Genomic DNA, 17675 nt, shown 5'->3' on the forward strand with positions numbered 1-17675 from the left:
GCCTCCGCTGGCCTGGGTGGAGCGGACCGTGTGGAGAAGCAGCGGGATGAAGGGAAAGCGCTTCTGTGGGCGTGAATGTAGGGCCACGTCCCACACCGATTCTCGATTATTAGGATGTTGGAGAGGTCACTGAATCCGAGTCCGAGTGTTCAGACATATCTGTGCTCTTTCCAGTCCTCAAACTTTCTGACTCTAGGAACCACATGTGATACAAAGATGTCAGGGACAAGAAAAGAGCAATGAACACTGAACCACGCGGCTGGCCCCTGCGCAGCACCCCTACAATCCACCGCAGACGGAAGAGGCCCCGGCAGGGCAGGTCGGGAGAGCTGTGGTGGGCTCGAGGGTCCTCCTCACAGCTCTGGGGGCTGTTACTGCGAGAGGGGAAAGGAGGGCAGGAAAGCTACCAGGCCACGAGAGTTTCATTCGCAAGAGGAAATAGGACATCCAGTTCTAAAAGGTCTTTATCCCCGACTTTACTGATTTTTCAAAGTAAGATGGCTATCTTGGACCACTTTGCAAAACAAGAAAGTCACCTGGCAGGAAAAAAAAAATCACTTTAAAAACCGTATGTTGTTACAAGCTAAGAGAGCAGCCAGAACAGGCTTCTGGGCCCCGGGGCCGGGGAGGGGAAGAGAACACACATGGACGGGGATCGGGTACAGCGGTGACCTAGCCAGCTCCTCAGCCCGGTTTTCAGGCACGAGGTTGTTTCCAAAATCTGCAGTAAAAAAGGGAGCCATAGAACACCAAGCACTCTGCTTCCACCTCCTTTCCCGGACATGTTGGGCTACGCTGCCGAACTTTCCTTCACTTCTTTTTCTTCTTCGTCTTTTTTTTTTTTTTTTTAACTATTTTGTTTACTATTTTTTATTGTGGTTAAATAAAATTTCAAAATAAAATAAAAGACAACATTTTGCCATTTTGAGCACTCTTAAGGGTATGACTCAGTGGCATTAACTGCATTCACAATGTTGTACAACCATTATTATTAGCTACTTCCAAGTATTTTCATTAACCCAAACAGAAACTCTGTGTAATAACTCACCATTCCCCTCCTCACCCCCAGCCCCTGGGAAATTCTAATCTACTTTCTGTCACTATGAATTTGCCCATTCCATGTATTTCATACACATGGAATCATACAATATTGTCCCGTTGTGCCCGGCCTCATTTCACTTGGTGGGGTATTTTCAAGGTTCATGCATGTTATAGCATGGAACAGAACTTCCTTCCTTTTTATAGGTGAATAATATTCCACGGCATGAATATACTCCGTTGTGTTTATCTCCTCATCTGCTGATGGACCTTGGGTTGTTCCTGGGTTTTGGCTACTATGACCAGTGCTGCTATGAACACTTACTTTCCTCCACTTTTGTCCCTGCTTCACAGAAACCCAGCCGGGCGCAGAGGACAGAGTCCTTGGGGCAGGGGCTGTGCTACTCTGAAAGAGTGTGTTCTGCTCTGCTTCCCTAAACTGTGCCTGTGGCACCTGGGTATGTTTTGAAGTCAGGCCCCTTCAAAATGGACTCTGATTTTTTCCCTCTTGCCCATTCCTCCTCTGCCAGGCTGAGAGAGGCAGCAGGGAGAAGCGGGCAGGGCAGAGACGGGCCCAAATCCCAGCTTTTCCTCTCACTGGTTTCCACGAGCCTGGGTGAGTGATTTCAGCTCTCTGAGCTTAAATCCCACCTCTCCCATGGGGAGCCACCTGCTCTCTGCAGGAGGCTATATGGCTGACAGGCAGCAGCACCTGTCACACCAGCAGCCCTCAACAACCGAGCCCTGGTCCCCGGCCCTTCAGGGCTAACTGCTTCCATGGGACCTCACCAAACTGACATCATCTTTTGCTACTCCATCTCAACGGGCACTATGTCGCGCCTCACAGTCGCTGACTAACAAAATACCTGGTGGAGAGAAGAGCGACAGGACCCCCCTGAGCAGTGGGTTCTGTCACCTGAAGATTCAAATGACACTGGTACCTGGGCACGAAGATGGAGTTGTGCAGGAAATTCTCAAAGACTTTGCGGTACTCAGCCTCTTCCTTCTCGGCCTGCTTCTCGGCTTCGGTCTTGGGACAAGCACAGCAAGGCCCTTTATCTCCACCACATACTTCGGTCTTGGGATTCTCTGTCACCTCTTCAATGTCAATGGTGCCATCGGCGTACTTCCTGATGGGAATTTTGTCTTCTCGGAAAAGAGAAGCCAAGGTGAGAGTGGGAAGGAAAGCCACCATACGTGCTTGTGGGGAAAATCGTAGCTGTCAGCACCTTTAACTCGGGAAGACAGCTGGGAACCAATGAAGGGCTACACTGTTACCTGACATGGAACACTGCGGCTCAAACAGCGAGAATGAACGGGTACCCCTCTGTCCGGGCTGCTGCCAGCATCCTTACCTTTGGAGCAGTAATTGTGCCGGTAAAGGTAGCTGTCCTGAGGCTGCCGCTGCCACCGCACGATGTAGTAACTCAGGTTCCCGTTGGGCAGAGAGGGAGGGTTCCACTTCACGATTAGCTGAGATGAGGAGTTTGATGCTGAAAGTACGTCCAGGGGAATGGAAGGAACTGGAAAGGGGAACAAAGAACATTTCAGAAAATGGAACGAACTTAAGATCCAGGTTATCGGATGCTCAATGCAAACCGACAGGAAGCTGCTCGTTTGACCTGCATGAGAAAATAGCAAGGATAAATGAAACACAAAGTGAAAACTGAAGCTTGTTTTGAAATAGTATTACTTTAAATGCCAACATTTCCCTTTATGATAGCTACTCTCAGGTAAATCTCTGTGAAAACAAACATCACTGAGTTGCAAATGGAAAAAGGTGGCGAGGGCGCAGCCAGGGTCGGAAGAGACAACGCAAAATCTACAGCTAATTCAAACACCAGATATTTCTCACTTCTTACAACTGCCAGTGTCCAAAGCGTTTTAACTCCAGCAGTTGCAACAAATGGTAAAACTGGCTGACTTGGATTGCATCTAAGATTTTTAATCTCTGATAAAAATGGCAAGAAGCCAAAATCAAAGAGGGAAGTGGAAAAGGGGCTGGAGAGTGTGTGTACGAGAGAGCGTGTGTCACGCCCACGTGTAGGAGAGATGGGGAAAAGGCAATGCCAACAGCGTGGAAACCCACCATTTCTATGATTGTACTTCCGTGGAACGACTGAGACATGACTCTGAAAGGCAGTCTAAAAACACAAACACAGGGAAGCCCTGATCTCAGGCAAAGGACTCTGTTACCAGCAAAAGGAATATTGACTCACAGGCAGAGCACAGTAATCCAATCCAGCTTTACTTACTGCTGATCCCCAAACCCAAACCCAGAGCTGCCCTGTAGATAAAGGACCACTGAAATCTTGTTCTCATTGGGTTCACAAAAAAGCATCGATTTTGATGGTTTGTCCAAAGTGCAAGAGACACCTTCACTGTACATCACTTAATTAATGAGTTGATCCAAGATGATTTTAAAATCTGAACGGGATGAACAGCTTGAGGGTGCATCACAGCAGGGGTCCCCAACTTATGGTGAGCTGCATAATTATTTCATTATATAATTAAATTACAATGTAATAACAATAAAAATAAAGTACACAATAAATGCAATGCTATTGAATCATCCCAAACTCCACCTCCTCCTGGCAGTCTGTGGAAAAATTGTCTTCTATGAAAACGGTCCCTGATGCCAAAAAGGTTGGGGACGGCTGTTTCAGGGTATATAATACACACAAGGTTCTGAACAGTTTTAAAGGATGATACTTTGGAAAAAGGTTATGACTAATGCTAGCTTTTTCAGAAAAAACATAACCATTTGATGCTTGGCCACTTTAGGGTTTCCAAAAATAAATACTTCAAAAACAAACAGCTTATTCCTAGATATTTCAATGATAGGTGTCACAAAAAAGCAGAGGCGGAAGACCTCTGTCTCTACCACTTGCAAGACTAAGTACCAAAATGCAGTGAACTGACTCCATTTGTATAGCGTTTGGTTTTCCATCTTTGGGGAAAGGAAAGGAGTTTCTTAAGAATTTGTCATAAGCAGAGATTCCTATTTTTCCCAAACTTGTCAGTGGGAATTGCTAGAAAGGGTTACTTCCAAATTTTAAGATAAAAAATTATCCTGGGCCAGGCACAGTGGCTCACACCTGTAATCCTAGCACTCCAGGAGGCTGAGGTGGAAGGATCACTTGAGCGCAGGAGTTTAAGACCAGCCTGAACAAGAGTGAGACTCTGTCTCTACCAAAAATAGAAAAAACTAGCTGGGCGTAGTGGCATGCGCCTGTAGTCCAAGTTACTTGGGAGGCTGAGGCAGGAGGATCGCTTGAGCCCAGGAGTTTGAGGTTACTGTGAGCTATGATAGGGCCACTGAACTCTAGCCTGGGTGACAGAATGAGACCCTATCTCAAAAACAAAACAAAAACAAAACAAAAACAAAAACAAAAAATCCCCCCCCCAAAATTTATGCTGTTGCATTGACACAGTTGTGGCCACTTACAGGATCATGGAACTGTGGCAGGTGGGGAACCCTAGCAGCTACAGAATGGAGACAGACAATCAGTGAGCCACATGCAGTAAGTGGAACAGATGACCATGGTTTCAGTTCATTCCTGGAGGTTCAAACATCAAAATAAAAAAAAAGGACGGCCAAAGAGGGCTGTTTCCTGGGTGGGCCTTTCAATGAAACCAACCCAGCACGCTGGAGGACCTGAGTTCAATAGCGCAGAGCAGGGAGACAGATGATAGAAGATGGTACCAAGGCCAGAAAATGAAGCGGAAGAGCCTAAGATGTTAGAAGTGGCAAAAAGAATACGATACAGTATCATGTGTTGACAAGAAAGACGATAGGCATTTCACTGCTAGCTCTACAGTTACACCTTGTATAAGCAAGTACAGTGAGCTCACAAGGAAGCTTCGGATGCTGGGGGCTTGTCTGGGGTGTGGATACCTGAAGCGTTGGTGCGAATGTACAAGATCTCACTCTTGGCCCCACGGATATGGTCATTCTCCACCATGGTGAGGGTCACGGCCTTGACGTACACAGCATACTGGGTCCAGGGCTTCAGCCCATGCAGTAAGATGCCGGGCTCAACGTCCTTGTTGGGTGGGAGGTCCACATCCACCAAGTTCCAGCTGTTGGAGCCACAGGCATCCTGCCCATCATACTCCGTGACGTTTTTAAAGGGTCTGAAAGATAATCAACCACGCTCAGAGAATGTTTCAGGGCTCTGACATCAAAGCACTCAAAAACCTCCCCAAGAGGCCCAGCACGTCACATTTTCTATAACAGGAGTTCTAAAGAAAACAAATAATCAATTAAATTTTTACAAAAGAACAAAATAAAGCAACAGTTATGCACTATAATACCTAATACTCTGCCTCAAGAAGAATAAGTTCTATAGTTACTGCTCCCTAAGAACATATGCAAATGCTATTTTTCTCTCTCCCGATTCAGCATCTTTTCACCATTAAGAAAAAAACAAATAGTCATTTAATGCAAACATCAGATATTGATATAAGATAACTTTTAGAGACAAATGACTTTCCTACAGAAAAACAGAAGTAGCTTCTAGAATCTAAATTGCTCACAAACAATTCCGATGCTTAAGTATCGGATAATACTCAAATACTTAGTTTCCAGATTGTCTTAAAAACCAGTATCAACTCCTTAGTGAAATTATCAGCTGACATTGCCAAAGCATTGGTGTGACACTCAAAGAGAATAAAGAGAATATGGTGTCTTGCACAGATGTGTAGTTGGGTAGGGATTCTGCATTTATTATCAGAGAAAAGGGCTGGATGGCTGCTGGCCACTGGCTTCTGAGACTGACATTAACTTAAGCCTGTCTGTAGCCATGACAGCAGATCACGAGGGATGCCCATATACACAAACCCTGAATGCCTAGTCATCTTGAGCACCCCATTTCTCATCGGCTATAACCATTTCCAGGACCCTGCTCCAGCAGGGGGAAAGGGTGCAAGATGCTGCCATTGGTGCCTCTGGGTCCTGCTACTGGGAAGCCAAGCACCTGGGAGAGGGACCCACAGCATCAAAATGGGACCTGGGTAAGGGAGATGACTAAGCAGGCTGTGGGAACCACCTGGACACAGGAGGTAAAGGAAGGAAGAGGGAGACCAAAGCGAGCTGCAATGTGGAGGAATAATTCGTGGCTGCTTGGATAGGCAACTGTCATCTGCTGACACAAGTAAAATCCCCAGCAGATTCCGGGGGAAGTCACAAAAGGTTTAGAGACACGAATGCTGGTCTCTCTCCATTCTCCTGCCCTTGTTTGGAGGGCTCACAACCTAGAGCAGAGGGCCACAGCTTGGGAGAGGCCCAGAGACAGAGTGACAGGAATAAGATGATCCACTAGTGCAGGGGTCATCTCAACAGAGCCATGTGTCCCCGAGTAGGGCTGGTGGGCACAAAGGTTGAAACAGTATGTCAACCAAGTCCCTCATACAGTTTATGACAGTTTGGAGTTGACCTAATTCTTGAAAAAACAAACTTTCCTCCCTTTGGGTTTATTTTATTCAAACATCTCTACCCACTCAAGACTGAAAGGCCTTAAGCTAACACTTTCCCCTGTGGCTGTCACAGGCTGTGATGGATGTCACGGGACAGTCAGGGAGGGCAAGTGAGGATGAAGTGTGGACACAGCATGGTTCTCCCCGGGGACTCTGCTGGCTCCCTGCATTCAGCCAACGAATACAACGACCGAAAGACTGGCCTTACCCACTCGCAGCCCTGTCAACAGAACATCACCAGCAAATGCAGAAACTCACGCTTCCTTGTAGTAAACGGTGAAGCTGATGAGATCTCTGTAGTCAGGGGGCCGGTACCGGCGCCAGGTTATGATAATGCGATTCTTCCACGTGGTGGTGGAGGTGAAATGCAGGACGTCACTTTCACCTGTGGCACAGAGGTACATCCATGAGCGACAGAGGTCCACACATCTCTGAAAAGCACCTACCTTGGCATAGTTTCCCTCTTCCCCAAAGCTAGGGGACCGTGCTAAGTCCCTTTCTTATTTTCCACTAAGAACCCATATATTTCATTATGTGGAGCTCCAACAAATTCATTCCTTTGTTTTAGTTCCATCAGTTGCACCAGCTACTTGCCCAGGGAACCTGTGAGTATTTCCTGACCTGAAAAAGCAGGGCCACTTCAGTGAACAAGGTGGTCTTATCTTTCTGCCTCATCTCTAAAATGCTGGCTACCAGAGCTGGCCTGGTGGGGTGAGAGTAAACCTTTAAGCTGGACTAAATCTTCTTAAAAGATGACGGCACCTGTTCTGCAGTGGTGGCTATCTGCTTGCTCTCGTGTAACCACCAAAGACAGGTAAGAGACCACAAGTGTGCCACGGAAAGGAATTTTGCTTGGTCTACACTTGGTGTCAAACTGGAAGGACACAGGAACTCCTCTCAGACCTCCAGCTAGCGCTGGCAAACACTAGAGGACTAGACTGAACACAAACAAGAACGCTTCCACTTGGCCAAGCCCTGTGTGCTCCATGGGAAGTAAGTCTTGGCTGGCAAGTACGGCAGGGAAGCTGCCCCAAGCTTCCTCCTGTTCCTCGGACCAAATTCAAACTCTGATGGGAACCAGGGAAGGACTGATGACTGCCTTCCCTCGTGGAGATCCGAAGCTCTCTGACAAGTGGTCCTTTCTCCCGTATTTATCTGAATCCCATTGCACACTCAGGAGGGGAAGCAGACAGACTGAAGGCAGTGAAAGACTAAGAAGTCTTTAGGGCAAGATGTGCTGGTTTGAGATTGGGAAATGCTGCAGTTCCTGCTGAAGTGTTATTAATATTTAGAGGAGAAACCATGATTTTGTTTTCAAAGGAAAATAAATGGCTACTCTATGATCTGACAGGTCAGACTGGCTGCTGACTCTTAAGGAGAAGAACACTTTGAAAAATGCTCCGGTACATCCACTTTTACTATGGTCAAAGCAGGGAGCAAGGCAGGGGCTTTGGAGGGAGAAGGCATCGGCTGTGAGCAGGCTTTCCAGCTCTGGGTCAGGTTCCTTCCCTCTGACATGGCTCCTGAGCAGCCTGAGCTGAGTGTCGACCAGGTAAATCCAAATACCAGCAAAACAAGCCACAGCCAAACACTGACCATTTCACAGATTCACTTCCGTGTGTGTGGTTGGGGGAGGAGTATGCATGCACAAATCATCCTTGATTGTATAAATTACTCTATTTTTTTCTAATACTTGTCCCTTATTAAAAGCCAAAGGTGAAGACACAATTTACTTTTATAATGCTACCCTGGCAAACAAAGCCACATGTTCTTAAAAGCAGTTTTCTCTCCAGCGTTAGATGAGAAATGCACTGCTGTAGCTCTGACATGAGATCTTAAAGTCAAAGTTTTATAACCAGCACAAGAATGTAATTATATTGTTCTAAATTTAAAAAGTAATATCAACTCAGCGTTGCAGGCTCACTCCCTCTTTTTCATGCTGGGGTGGAAGACAGAGGTGGCTGCTGGTGAGGGACAGGACCAGTGGCCCACAGGGGCTGTGCCTGCAGCAGAGCCCCCTCCACCCCCAGGCCAGAGCTCACAGGGCTAGAGTGTACTGGCTCTTCTTTGAAAATAATCTAACTGCGTGCCTGTGTATCAAAGGACATTTAACTGAGACTTCTGCAAGCACTGCTTTAAAGTCTGCATAAGAATCTATTTATAAGTGTTTAACACACTCACATAGATGCTCAGGAAAATCTATAAATATGAGCACATTATGAATCTGCCCACTATCGACTTGGCAGACATTAGTAGGAGCAAAGTGCTAGTTAGGTGGTCTAGTGGTCCCTCAAATGAAACCAGGAAGGGGGTCATGAAGGAAAAGCCACTGTTCCAAATGGGAGGCAGGTCCGCCATTATCTCGATGGTTGGGTCCGAGGTGTTTTGAATGTGGTCACTCACAGGAGGCTCTCTCCCCGTTGTTCCTGGTGTTTATGTCCCCTTTGCTTTGGCGCCCTTTAGTCCCCGTCACTTCCTCCATACGGTAAATTTCGGAAACACACAATTTGGGATTGAAAGCAAAGTACATTTTCCCTGCTTTGATGGTCAGGTTGCGGTGGTCCCAGTCCCACAGCTGTTGCAAGTTCTGGTTGTCGAGGACATAGAAGGAATAATTCCTAGAAGCACAGAAAGCGGTATTAGTGCACCTGCCCTTGGCCGTGGTCCCCTCTCACCTGCTGGCCACGTAATGGGTCCTCTTTGCCACCTGCTCAATAATATGTTTCCTTTGGCAATGAGAGATTTAGTTATTAACCCTATGTAAGAACAGATAGTCACTGTTAATGGCAACAATGTGATTCAAGGACAACATATTGAAATCGATGAGATACTAATTAATTTTATGACCTCTATTACCAACAAATAATGCTGCTCATACGGGAGGATGTTACTCGAATCATTCTCAAGAAACGCCTTAGGTTATTTTTCTCAGAGCTGAGTATGTACAATGCACTTGAAATCAGTCCATGGGAGAACAGATATGCTCTGCTACCCAACCGGAACAGCTTACACATCTGCTGTGAAGTCTCCCATTATCCCTGGGAGTCAATCCTGCCCGTGCCCAATCAGCAGTGTATGATGGGATGGGAAACTGCCAGGGGCAGTGACACAGGCTCAGGGTGGACCTGTCCTGGGGATTCTCTCTCTTCCAGATTCATCTTTCACCCAGAGAAGCCCCAGCTCCAGGCCCTGGAGAAGGAGTGTGGGGGGGAGGAAAGGCCCCTGATGGGCAGTCCCCCCAGGCCATCCATCCAGGCAATGGAACTCTGTGTCCAGCACAGCAGTTCTCCAAGTTCAGTATGCAAAAGCTCATTTTCAGCGTGCTGGGCCCCGCCTCCAGAGCTTCTGATTCAACAGGTCTGGAGTGGGCTGAGACTCTCCATTTCTAACAGCACCGGGTGATGTTTATGCTGTTGTGGTCCCAGGACCACACTAGAGAACCGCGGGTCTAACAGAGGCTGAGCTCCTGGGAGGTCCTAGAGCTCCAAAGCCCACCATGCCAGGCATGGGTCTTGGCCGCAGTGGGTGTCCACTGAAGGGAAGATGTGAAGAAATGGTTACCTCTGGCTACCCAGGTGTTGGGAGAAATCCATCCCTGGGGAGGCGAGAGAGCAGACAGCTACACCTGAGGGTCTGGGGAAAGATCCCTGCTGTAGGCCATTTTCTCTGGCTCCCCCGGGCAGCAGGCGGTGCCATGGCTGATATCTGAGTCCTCTGTGCTGACGGATCTGCTCCCCACGGGCCTCCTGCTCCCTCGCCTCGGTTTCCTTCTAGGCCTCCCTCATACACTTTATAAAAAGCTGAGTTTAGGGATAGGTGCAGTATTTAGTCTGACTGCTAAGATCTACTCACAGATCTCACACACGAACATACAAAGGACACTGGCTTTCTCAGCAGGGCCAGGATTGCCAGGACTGCCCTGGAAGCTATCTCCACTGGGCACCTCTCTATACCTAGTGAGGGTCTTCATTTACACCCACACCAGGACCTCTAACCAGCTGGCCAACCCTCAGCCTGAGTCTCATTCAGAGCAAAGCACAATCTATGATGACAATGCTGCCAAACAGCCCTGTGAGGTTTCCTTGAAAATTCACAAGGGCTTCCCAGTTCAGACCAGGAAGGAGTTCAGAGACAGGGACCGGGACCAGAAATGCCATTAACCAGCTGCACAGCCATATGCAGGTCCTTTAGTACTGTTTGTAGCCCTGTTCACTCACTCACAGAACAAGGGGTGGAAACAGGTGACATCTGAGCTTTGACCCTAATGCCCAGACGGGGTCACAGAGCTGAGGTGGAATCTGCCCACTACCTGGAAGCCCAACCCCTACCCCAGCACTGGGCCCCTGTCCACACATGTGCTGCGGGTGGGGGCCGGGAGTCCTACCCACACAGGGGTTCAGTGAACCAACAAGTGAATCCAAAGACAGGACCTCTGAAAGCAAGCCAGGCTCCTCGCAAAGCCACGTTTAGGCCTCTGAACACATCAGTGGTCGCCACATCAGCGGCCAAAACTTTCAAATCAATAATCCTTTCCTTTCAGCAAGAGCTCACTCCCTAACACATACATATCCTGGAAAAGGAACCTAAGATATTCTCCAATGATCCCAGACATGGTACATGCGATGCTAGGCATGTGTCCAGGAGGGCAGGACTAGGACATGGCTCAGTTAGACCTGCTATCCCTGGGGGCAGACCCCATCCAGGTCCATCCCTTCGCACTGCCAGGCTGCACGTGACACTGCTAGAGGGCAGGGGGGACTCTGTGCAGTCACACAAGTGAAGGAGAGGTTCGGAAGAGCAAATGGATTTGTCCTGTCATGTACCCATTTTTGCTCAGGGAGTATTTCCGGCTCCGAAAGACTCTGCAAGGTCAACACAATGACCCCAGTGGGCCTGGCTGCTTCTGGGCACTCGAGTTTGCTTCATGGACAAAAAATCTCTGTTGATGAAGAAACCTCTGGGCTGTGAGAAAGGGCCAATTAATCAGGTCAAACTTCCATCTCACAACCCAGGATGAGGCCTCTTTTAAGTAAACTAATGTCACTAGCCAGGAGCCGAACCTCACCAAAAGCACCTTCTGAACAAAACGTTGTTCTCCCCACGGGAGGAAGCTCGAATTATAAATCAGGAATTTGACAACTGAATGGCAGGCACACTGAAAGTGTATAGTTGATTAATCACTTTGAAAAGCAAGATTATCTTTTTACAGTAAACACAAACATTTGTTATAACATGGAGAAGGCTGGGAGCCATGATACCAATATCAATAAAACCCAGGCATCATGGAGCCGGTGGAAGCTAAAGAAAAATAAATATAAAACCCTTGTCAAAATAATAATCAAGCCATTCACCAACTGCCTGTCAATACCGCTCCTGTTTTTCCAACCCCAGCCTGGGGCCCGGCTCCCCCCAAATTCCTTCCCTGACCAGGTGAGAATTAAGAGATGGTAAAAGGCAGAAACCTGTCTGTACATCTTCAAACTATGCGTACACTTAAATTTTCATTGTTTCCTAAAGGAAATGACTATTTAAGTGAATTACTCAGTAAATGTGACTTCCTAATTGTTTCTAAGCTCGCTGTCTTTACATTCAAAGAATATTTTAAAAAATTAAGTTGTTTCTTTTTCTTTAGCTCCCACAGGCTCCATGATGCCTGGGTTTTATTGATATTGGTATTTGGCTCTCAGCCTTCTCAATGTTGCAAAAAGTGTTTGTTCCTATACTTGGGTAGGCCCAACAGGGTGGGCTGGGAGTGGCTGGCTATCTCTTTGAGGGTATCCCCGTTTTACACACCTAGCACATAGTACACACTCAACTGGTTTATTTGCGGCTACAATCCTGGGGCTATCTTAATTTCTGAGTTGTTGGTTCCACCACTTCCCCACCTGCTCCCACTAGGGCAGGGAGGGTGGGGAGCAAAGGCAGGCATAGTTGCTGGGGTTTGGAGCATTCCGTCTGGGAATCCAAAGATCAGCTGAGCCCTGCCTCCACCACTTACGAAGTAACAACTCTGAGCAAAGCAATTATTCCTCTTCTCCCGGGCTGGAGTTTCTCAGCTGCAAACTGGAGGTGTCTTCCCTGCTCAGCTGGCCCTGAAACCAGTTGGAAGAATTAGATGGGCTAAATATAAAAGGATACTGTGAGCTTTGAATCATCCCACAAAGGTGTGGGATGACCTGTTCTGCTCTCTGAAGTGTCAAAGTCCCCTGGAACAAAGTCTCAGAGAACAGGGAAGTCCTGTGCCTTGACAAAAAGGGCTGAGCCTGAGGTCTGCAGTCTATGGAGGAAGGAAGGGACATTCCCCCTTTTTCAGCCCTTGCTGGCTTATTGAAAACAAATCTGTAAATATACAACCAATCATTCCAGTTCATTTCTCAGAGGAGAAACTGTTGCCTCTTTATGGCCATCTCTAGGGGGCATCAGAACCCAGCACACTGAGTGACGTGCAATGGATACAGCATTTGGCCTTTCTGCAGATGCTCCTTCCAAACCATCTGCAACTGGGCTGGTTACACCTTGTCCATCTACCCCAAATCCAATATTTACATCAATCCTGGGGGCTCAGGAAGGGTGGGAAAGTACATCCAGGTGGATCCAGACACCACAAAGATACTCAGAAAACATTTCCTCTTGTTTTGTTTGCTGTTTTTTTAAATAGCTTCACTGAAATACAAGTTACATACCAAAAAATTTACCCATGATAAGTATACAGTCCCATGAGCTTCTGTAAATTTATGCAACTGTCCAACCATCGCCACTACCCAGTTTCAGAACATTTCCGTCATCCAAAAGTTCTCTTGTTTCAGTTGGTGGTCAACTCCTCTCACCCTCAGCCATCACTGATCTGCTTTCTGTCTCTATAGTTTTGCCCTTTCTGAAAATCACACATTAATAGAGCCATACAATACATAGCCTTTTGTATGTGGTTTTTATTTTTTTTTTCACTTAGCCTAATGTTTCTGAAGTTCACCCACATTGTGACATGCATCATACTTCCTTCTTTTTTATTGCTGAGTAGCGTTCCGTTGTGCCATTTTGTTTATCCATTCATCTGTTGGTGAATATTTGGATTGTTTCCAGTGGGTGGGCCTTTTTTGAGAGGGCCATTGTGAGTAATTCCACTATGAACATTCACATGCAAGTCTTGCATGGGCATGTTTTCACTTCTCTTGGGTAGATGCTGGGCAAATCTTGGAATTGCTGGGTCACAGGGTCGAGTGTATATTTTTAAAAAGTCCCAGGGAACTGTCAAAGTGTAGCCTCATCTTAGAGCTGCAAGAAGGTAGTATGAAGCTCTAAGTGTTACAAAGTCAAGTAGTGGAGACAAAAGCATAAAGATGCCTAGATGCATGTACGGATTTCAATTCTTACAACCCAACACCCTCCATCTGTTTTTATTCTTTTCAAGGCAACAATCCTTGGTAGCACCCAAGGATTTGAAACTTTAACTCCTTAGTTATCTGATACCATCAGAAAATAAAGTTGTCCAAATAGGGAATTTTCCAGATAACATGATGTGCCCTTATGTAAGGGCTTAAAATTAGTCATTTTATAGAAATCTCATACATGTGGATTAGAAAATCTGTTTTCTTTGTAAACAGCAGAACCTTGATTTTCTTAATGTCTAAGGTTATTACTGTAGAACTACATAACAGTACACACTGTAAACCCTGTTTGCTGGAGGAAACCCTCGTCGTCTTGGGTTTTTCAGTGACTGAACACCTGCTCTCCGTTCTGACGTTATTCTGCCTGATCTGTCACCAGCCTGGAAATCAGGGTACTAAATCAGCTCACACTGAGTGTGACATAAAAGTAAATAGGCTCTGAGTAAGCTCTAGTCTAGGTAACATGCTTGAGTTTCCTGTTCTGGACTACTCAGGAGATTTTCTGAGAAGGATCTCAGTGACACTGGAAAGCCAAGGTTGTCAGCGTTGAAGAATCTCTGCACTTTGAAGTGTTCTGCTCTCCATCAAACACAGAAGGCTACAGAACTTGCATCCTATCGAACCAAATGGAAACACTTATTTTACCTTCTCACTGGCAATAAGAGAGGTTCAAGCAGAATAGTATTTTAAGGCAGCAGTGTGACAAGGAAATATTTAGGAAAAAAAAATCAAAGTGCTTTGGGGATAAGCACACAGTAAGGGATAAAGCAGTGGTTTCCAATCTCTGATGTGTGCTCAAAGTGCCCAGCAGTCTTTAGAAAAGCACTGATGCCTGGATCCTACCCCCAAACACTCCTACTAAATTGGGGTGAAGTGCAACTTGGGCATCAGGACTTCTCAAAAGCCCCCCTAGATGATTCTAACATGTGGCAAAGTTGGAGAAACTGAAATAAAAGTTATCTTGAGTTAAACCAAAGGCACACTGAAATTAAAATTTCAGACAGCTCTGCTAACACTCTTCTGAAAAGCCTTGAATGGGTTCCATGGCCTACCTGAATTATAACTTCTACGGTAGGGCCCATCATAACATCTTAGGTAGTATCAGTACCACCTACCTCTCCGGCATTATTTGCCCAACAGGCCCCAGGATGCCCCAACTCGTTGCCTTTGCTCCTGCCACCCTTCTCTGAATTCCTTCTTCAACCTCTGCTTTCTGAGTGTTTCTGGAAACACTTCAAGGCCTCTCTCAAATGCCACCTCTTCTCAGAAGTCTGTCTGATCTTCTCAATTAGATATCTGACTCTTTGTCATGCCCAGGGCACATTTCTTTCTTTCCCCTGTGGCACTCAGCAAGTTCTGCTTTGCACTGTTGACATTGATCTGTTTGTCATATCCCATCCTTCCCTCCCTCTCTCCGATTCTTTCCTTCTTACAGAAGTAGTGGAGGGAGTCCAGGTGAAGGGGTGGAAACTAACTCCATTCCCGAGTGTGAGGAGGAGAAAGAAAGTGTTGAGTTGTTGCTACTGGTCACACCTGAAATAAAAAGAGTTCTTGGGGAGTTCATCACAAGTGAGGACAAGCTACACCTTTTCGGTCGGTGGTAAGGAAGGCAGGTGAGACTAAACAACTCCTATCACAAGGTGCAAGATTCTCAACAGCCCAGCTAAACTGAGAGCCTCCAAGAAGCAGCACGTGGGAATAAAAGGCTGGAAGCCCAGCATCCTCAGAGCTACAGGGCTATTGGGCAGCAGCAGGCTTGCAAAACCCAGGCCCATTTGGCCTCCCCTCCCATCTAAAATGGTAACAGCAGGGCAGGGGATGAAGCTTTCCTGGGAAGCTTCCCAGACACCTAAGCAGTAATATGCATCCTTAAAAAGATCCCATTGATACTTCAGGTTTTATGAGTTTCAGATAATGAGAAATACATCATAAATATTCTTGCACATAAAAATCAGAATTTAATTTTCCGCTACTTTTAAGTGCATAATACTTTTAGTTAATGCACAATGAAAAGGTAATCACATCATGTAATAATTCCTAATAAAATTAATTAAACTCTGCTCTCAGCTTTCACCTCTATGTCTATCACTTGCTTGGTTTTAAAAAAAGGGTATCTTAAGCAGCAAAAAAAAAAAAAAAAAAAAAAAAAATTGACAGCTACCAATCTGCCAAAGATAAAGGGCTTGCCGATACCAGGGATTCCAGAAACACAAACCTACTTAGAGGGAAAGAAAAAACCTGACCTAAAATTCATTTTAAAATTTAATACAATAAACCACCACCATCACCTCGAATTGGCAGAGCCTGAACTTGCCACGTAAGTGACTGAGACGCTCTGGGGCCGGATCTGCAACTAGCAAGAAGCTTTTCTGAAGAATCAGTGTTCCCAGTGGGGAGGACAGTGTGCTTTTCAAGGATGGAATGAAGAGCTGCCCTCTCTCTTCAGCTATATCAGATGATGGAATTTTAAGAATTTAAGACTGACCAAGAGTTAGTCTGAGAAAAACAGGGAGGCTGTAAAGAAACCCTTATGTGGTAACTTTATCCAGTTGGGGCAGATAAATCAGCAAGGACAACCTTTCCCATGACCTGCCCACCTCTTTTTTCCCCTAAATTATTTTCCCAAATTCTCTTTAGAAGGAATTCACTCCTTAATTGATGACTCCTTTTATTTCAAAGCATTAGCTTAAAGCCTAGCAAGAGCTGTACTTAAAAGGGAGAATGTGGAAAGTACATATGCAAAGGTACACACAGACTAACGGCTGGGAAGAAATTTGTGTCTGCAGTAAGTACCAGCTTTCATCCTCCAGCGCAAAGCCCACAGCTATTTTAAAACCCCTATCACAAAGCATAATCCTGCAAAGGCAAAAATTCTAGCAACAGTGCAAATCCTATAAGCTAATCAATAAAAACAATTTTGTGAATCCAGATTTCTTTATAACAAAACGAAACTGTCCACATTCCTTCAATTCTCTTATGTTGCAGTATTTTAAAAGATGGATTGGGTTGGATGTAGGAGAATGCAGTATCCAGAGGCAGACAGGTGTCATGTAAATGATGGGTTTCACCAGGAGGTAAGCACTTCAGACTCTCGGCCTCAAGGAGCCCCAAGAGCATCCCTGTCTGCTGTCTCACTGGCCACAGTCAGACATGCAACCCTTGAATGACAAGGCATATCCAGTAAGAATGAAAACATCTCTGTTTTCCAAAACAGCAACATCCTAAGGATGAAGAATAGTGACTCTACACACAAGACCCTACCCGAGGAGATGGGCCATCACCCAGGCAGCACCGGCAATCCCATGGCTTCTTCCTTCCTTCTATTTGACAAGGAAGGGCTCTTACCTTAGGAACGCAGAGTTTTACAAGTACGCTGTTTATTTTGTAACGGAAGAGTGTCAGCTCAGGAAACCTGAAGCACTTACCCTTCTAGCTGCTCCTCTCCTAAGATCAGGCGGAGGTTTTTCAGGAAGGACAAGGAGACCAAGGCATGGGAATGGCGGATCTTCACGTAGCCCGTCACCACCTCGATGAGTCCCATGAAGTTCTCCAGTTCCGAAGCAATGTTATCTACATTAAAAGGGGGCCGTGTCATTAAGTGTTCACATGGTATACAGGTGACATGCTTGGACTCTTACAAATTGTGTGGACGGCAATTCAATGGCAGGTGCCCACTGAGATGCTCAGTCTCCTGGCATGGGACCAGCTGCCCCTTGTCAAACACATCCGTCCCCAGCCTTCACTTTCAACACTACTCCTGGGACGAGGCCTCCT

General features: G+C 46.2%; 1 protein-coding gene across 2 annotated transcripts in view; it reads right to left on the bottom strand.

The window, feature by feature from the left end:
• IGF1R (insulin like growth factor 1 receptor) overlaps positions 1-17675 on the bottom strand; it is a 282880-nt gene that overhangs the window by 36311 nt on the left and 228894 nt on the right. For both annotated transcript variants that reach the window (XM_069465775.1, XM_069465774.1), the window contains exons 5-10: positions 17327-17471; positions 8920-9134; positions 6775-6901; positions 4937-5175; positions 2394-2561; positions 1980-2184 (exon numbers count right to left, since the gene is read on the bottom strand). In XM_069465775.1, coding sequence (XP_069321876.1) covers positions 1980-2184; positions 2394-2561; positions 4937-5175; positions 6775-6901; positions 8920-9134; positions 17327-17471 — 1099 coding nt within the window. The remainder of the gene's footprint in view (positions 1-1979; positions 2185-2393; positions 2562-4936; positions 5176-6774; positions 6902-8919; positions 9135-17326; positions 17472-17675) is intronic.

Source organism: Eulemur rufifrons, chromosome 3 (genome assembly GCF_041146395.1).
Source record: "Eulemur rufifrons isolate Redbay chromosome 3, OSU_ERuf_1, whole genome shotgun sequence".
NCBI classification, from domain to species: domain Eukaryota; kingdom Metazoa; phylum Chordata; class Mammalia; order Primates; family Lemuridae; genus Eulemur; species Eulemur rufifrons.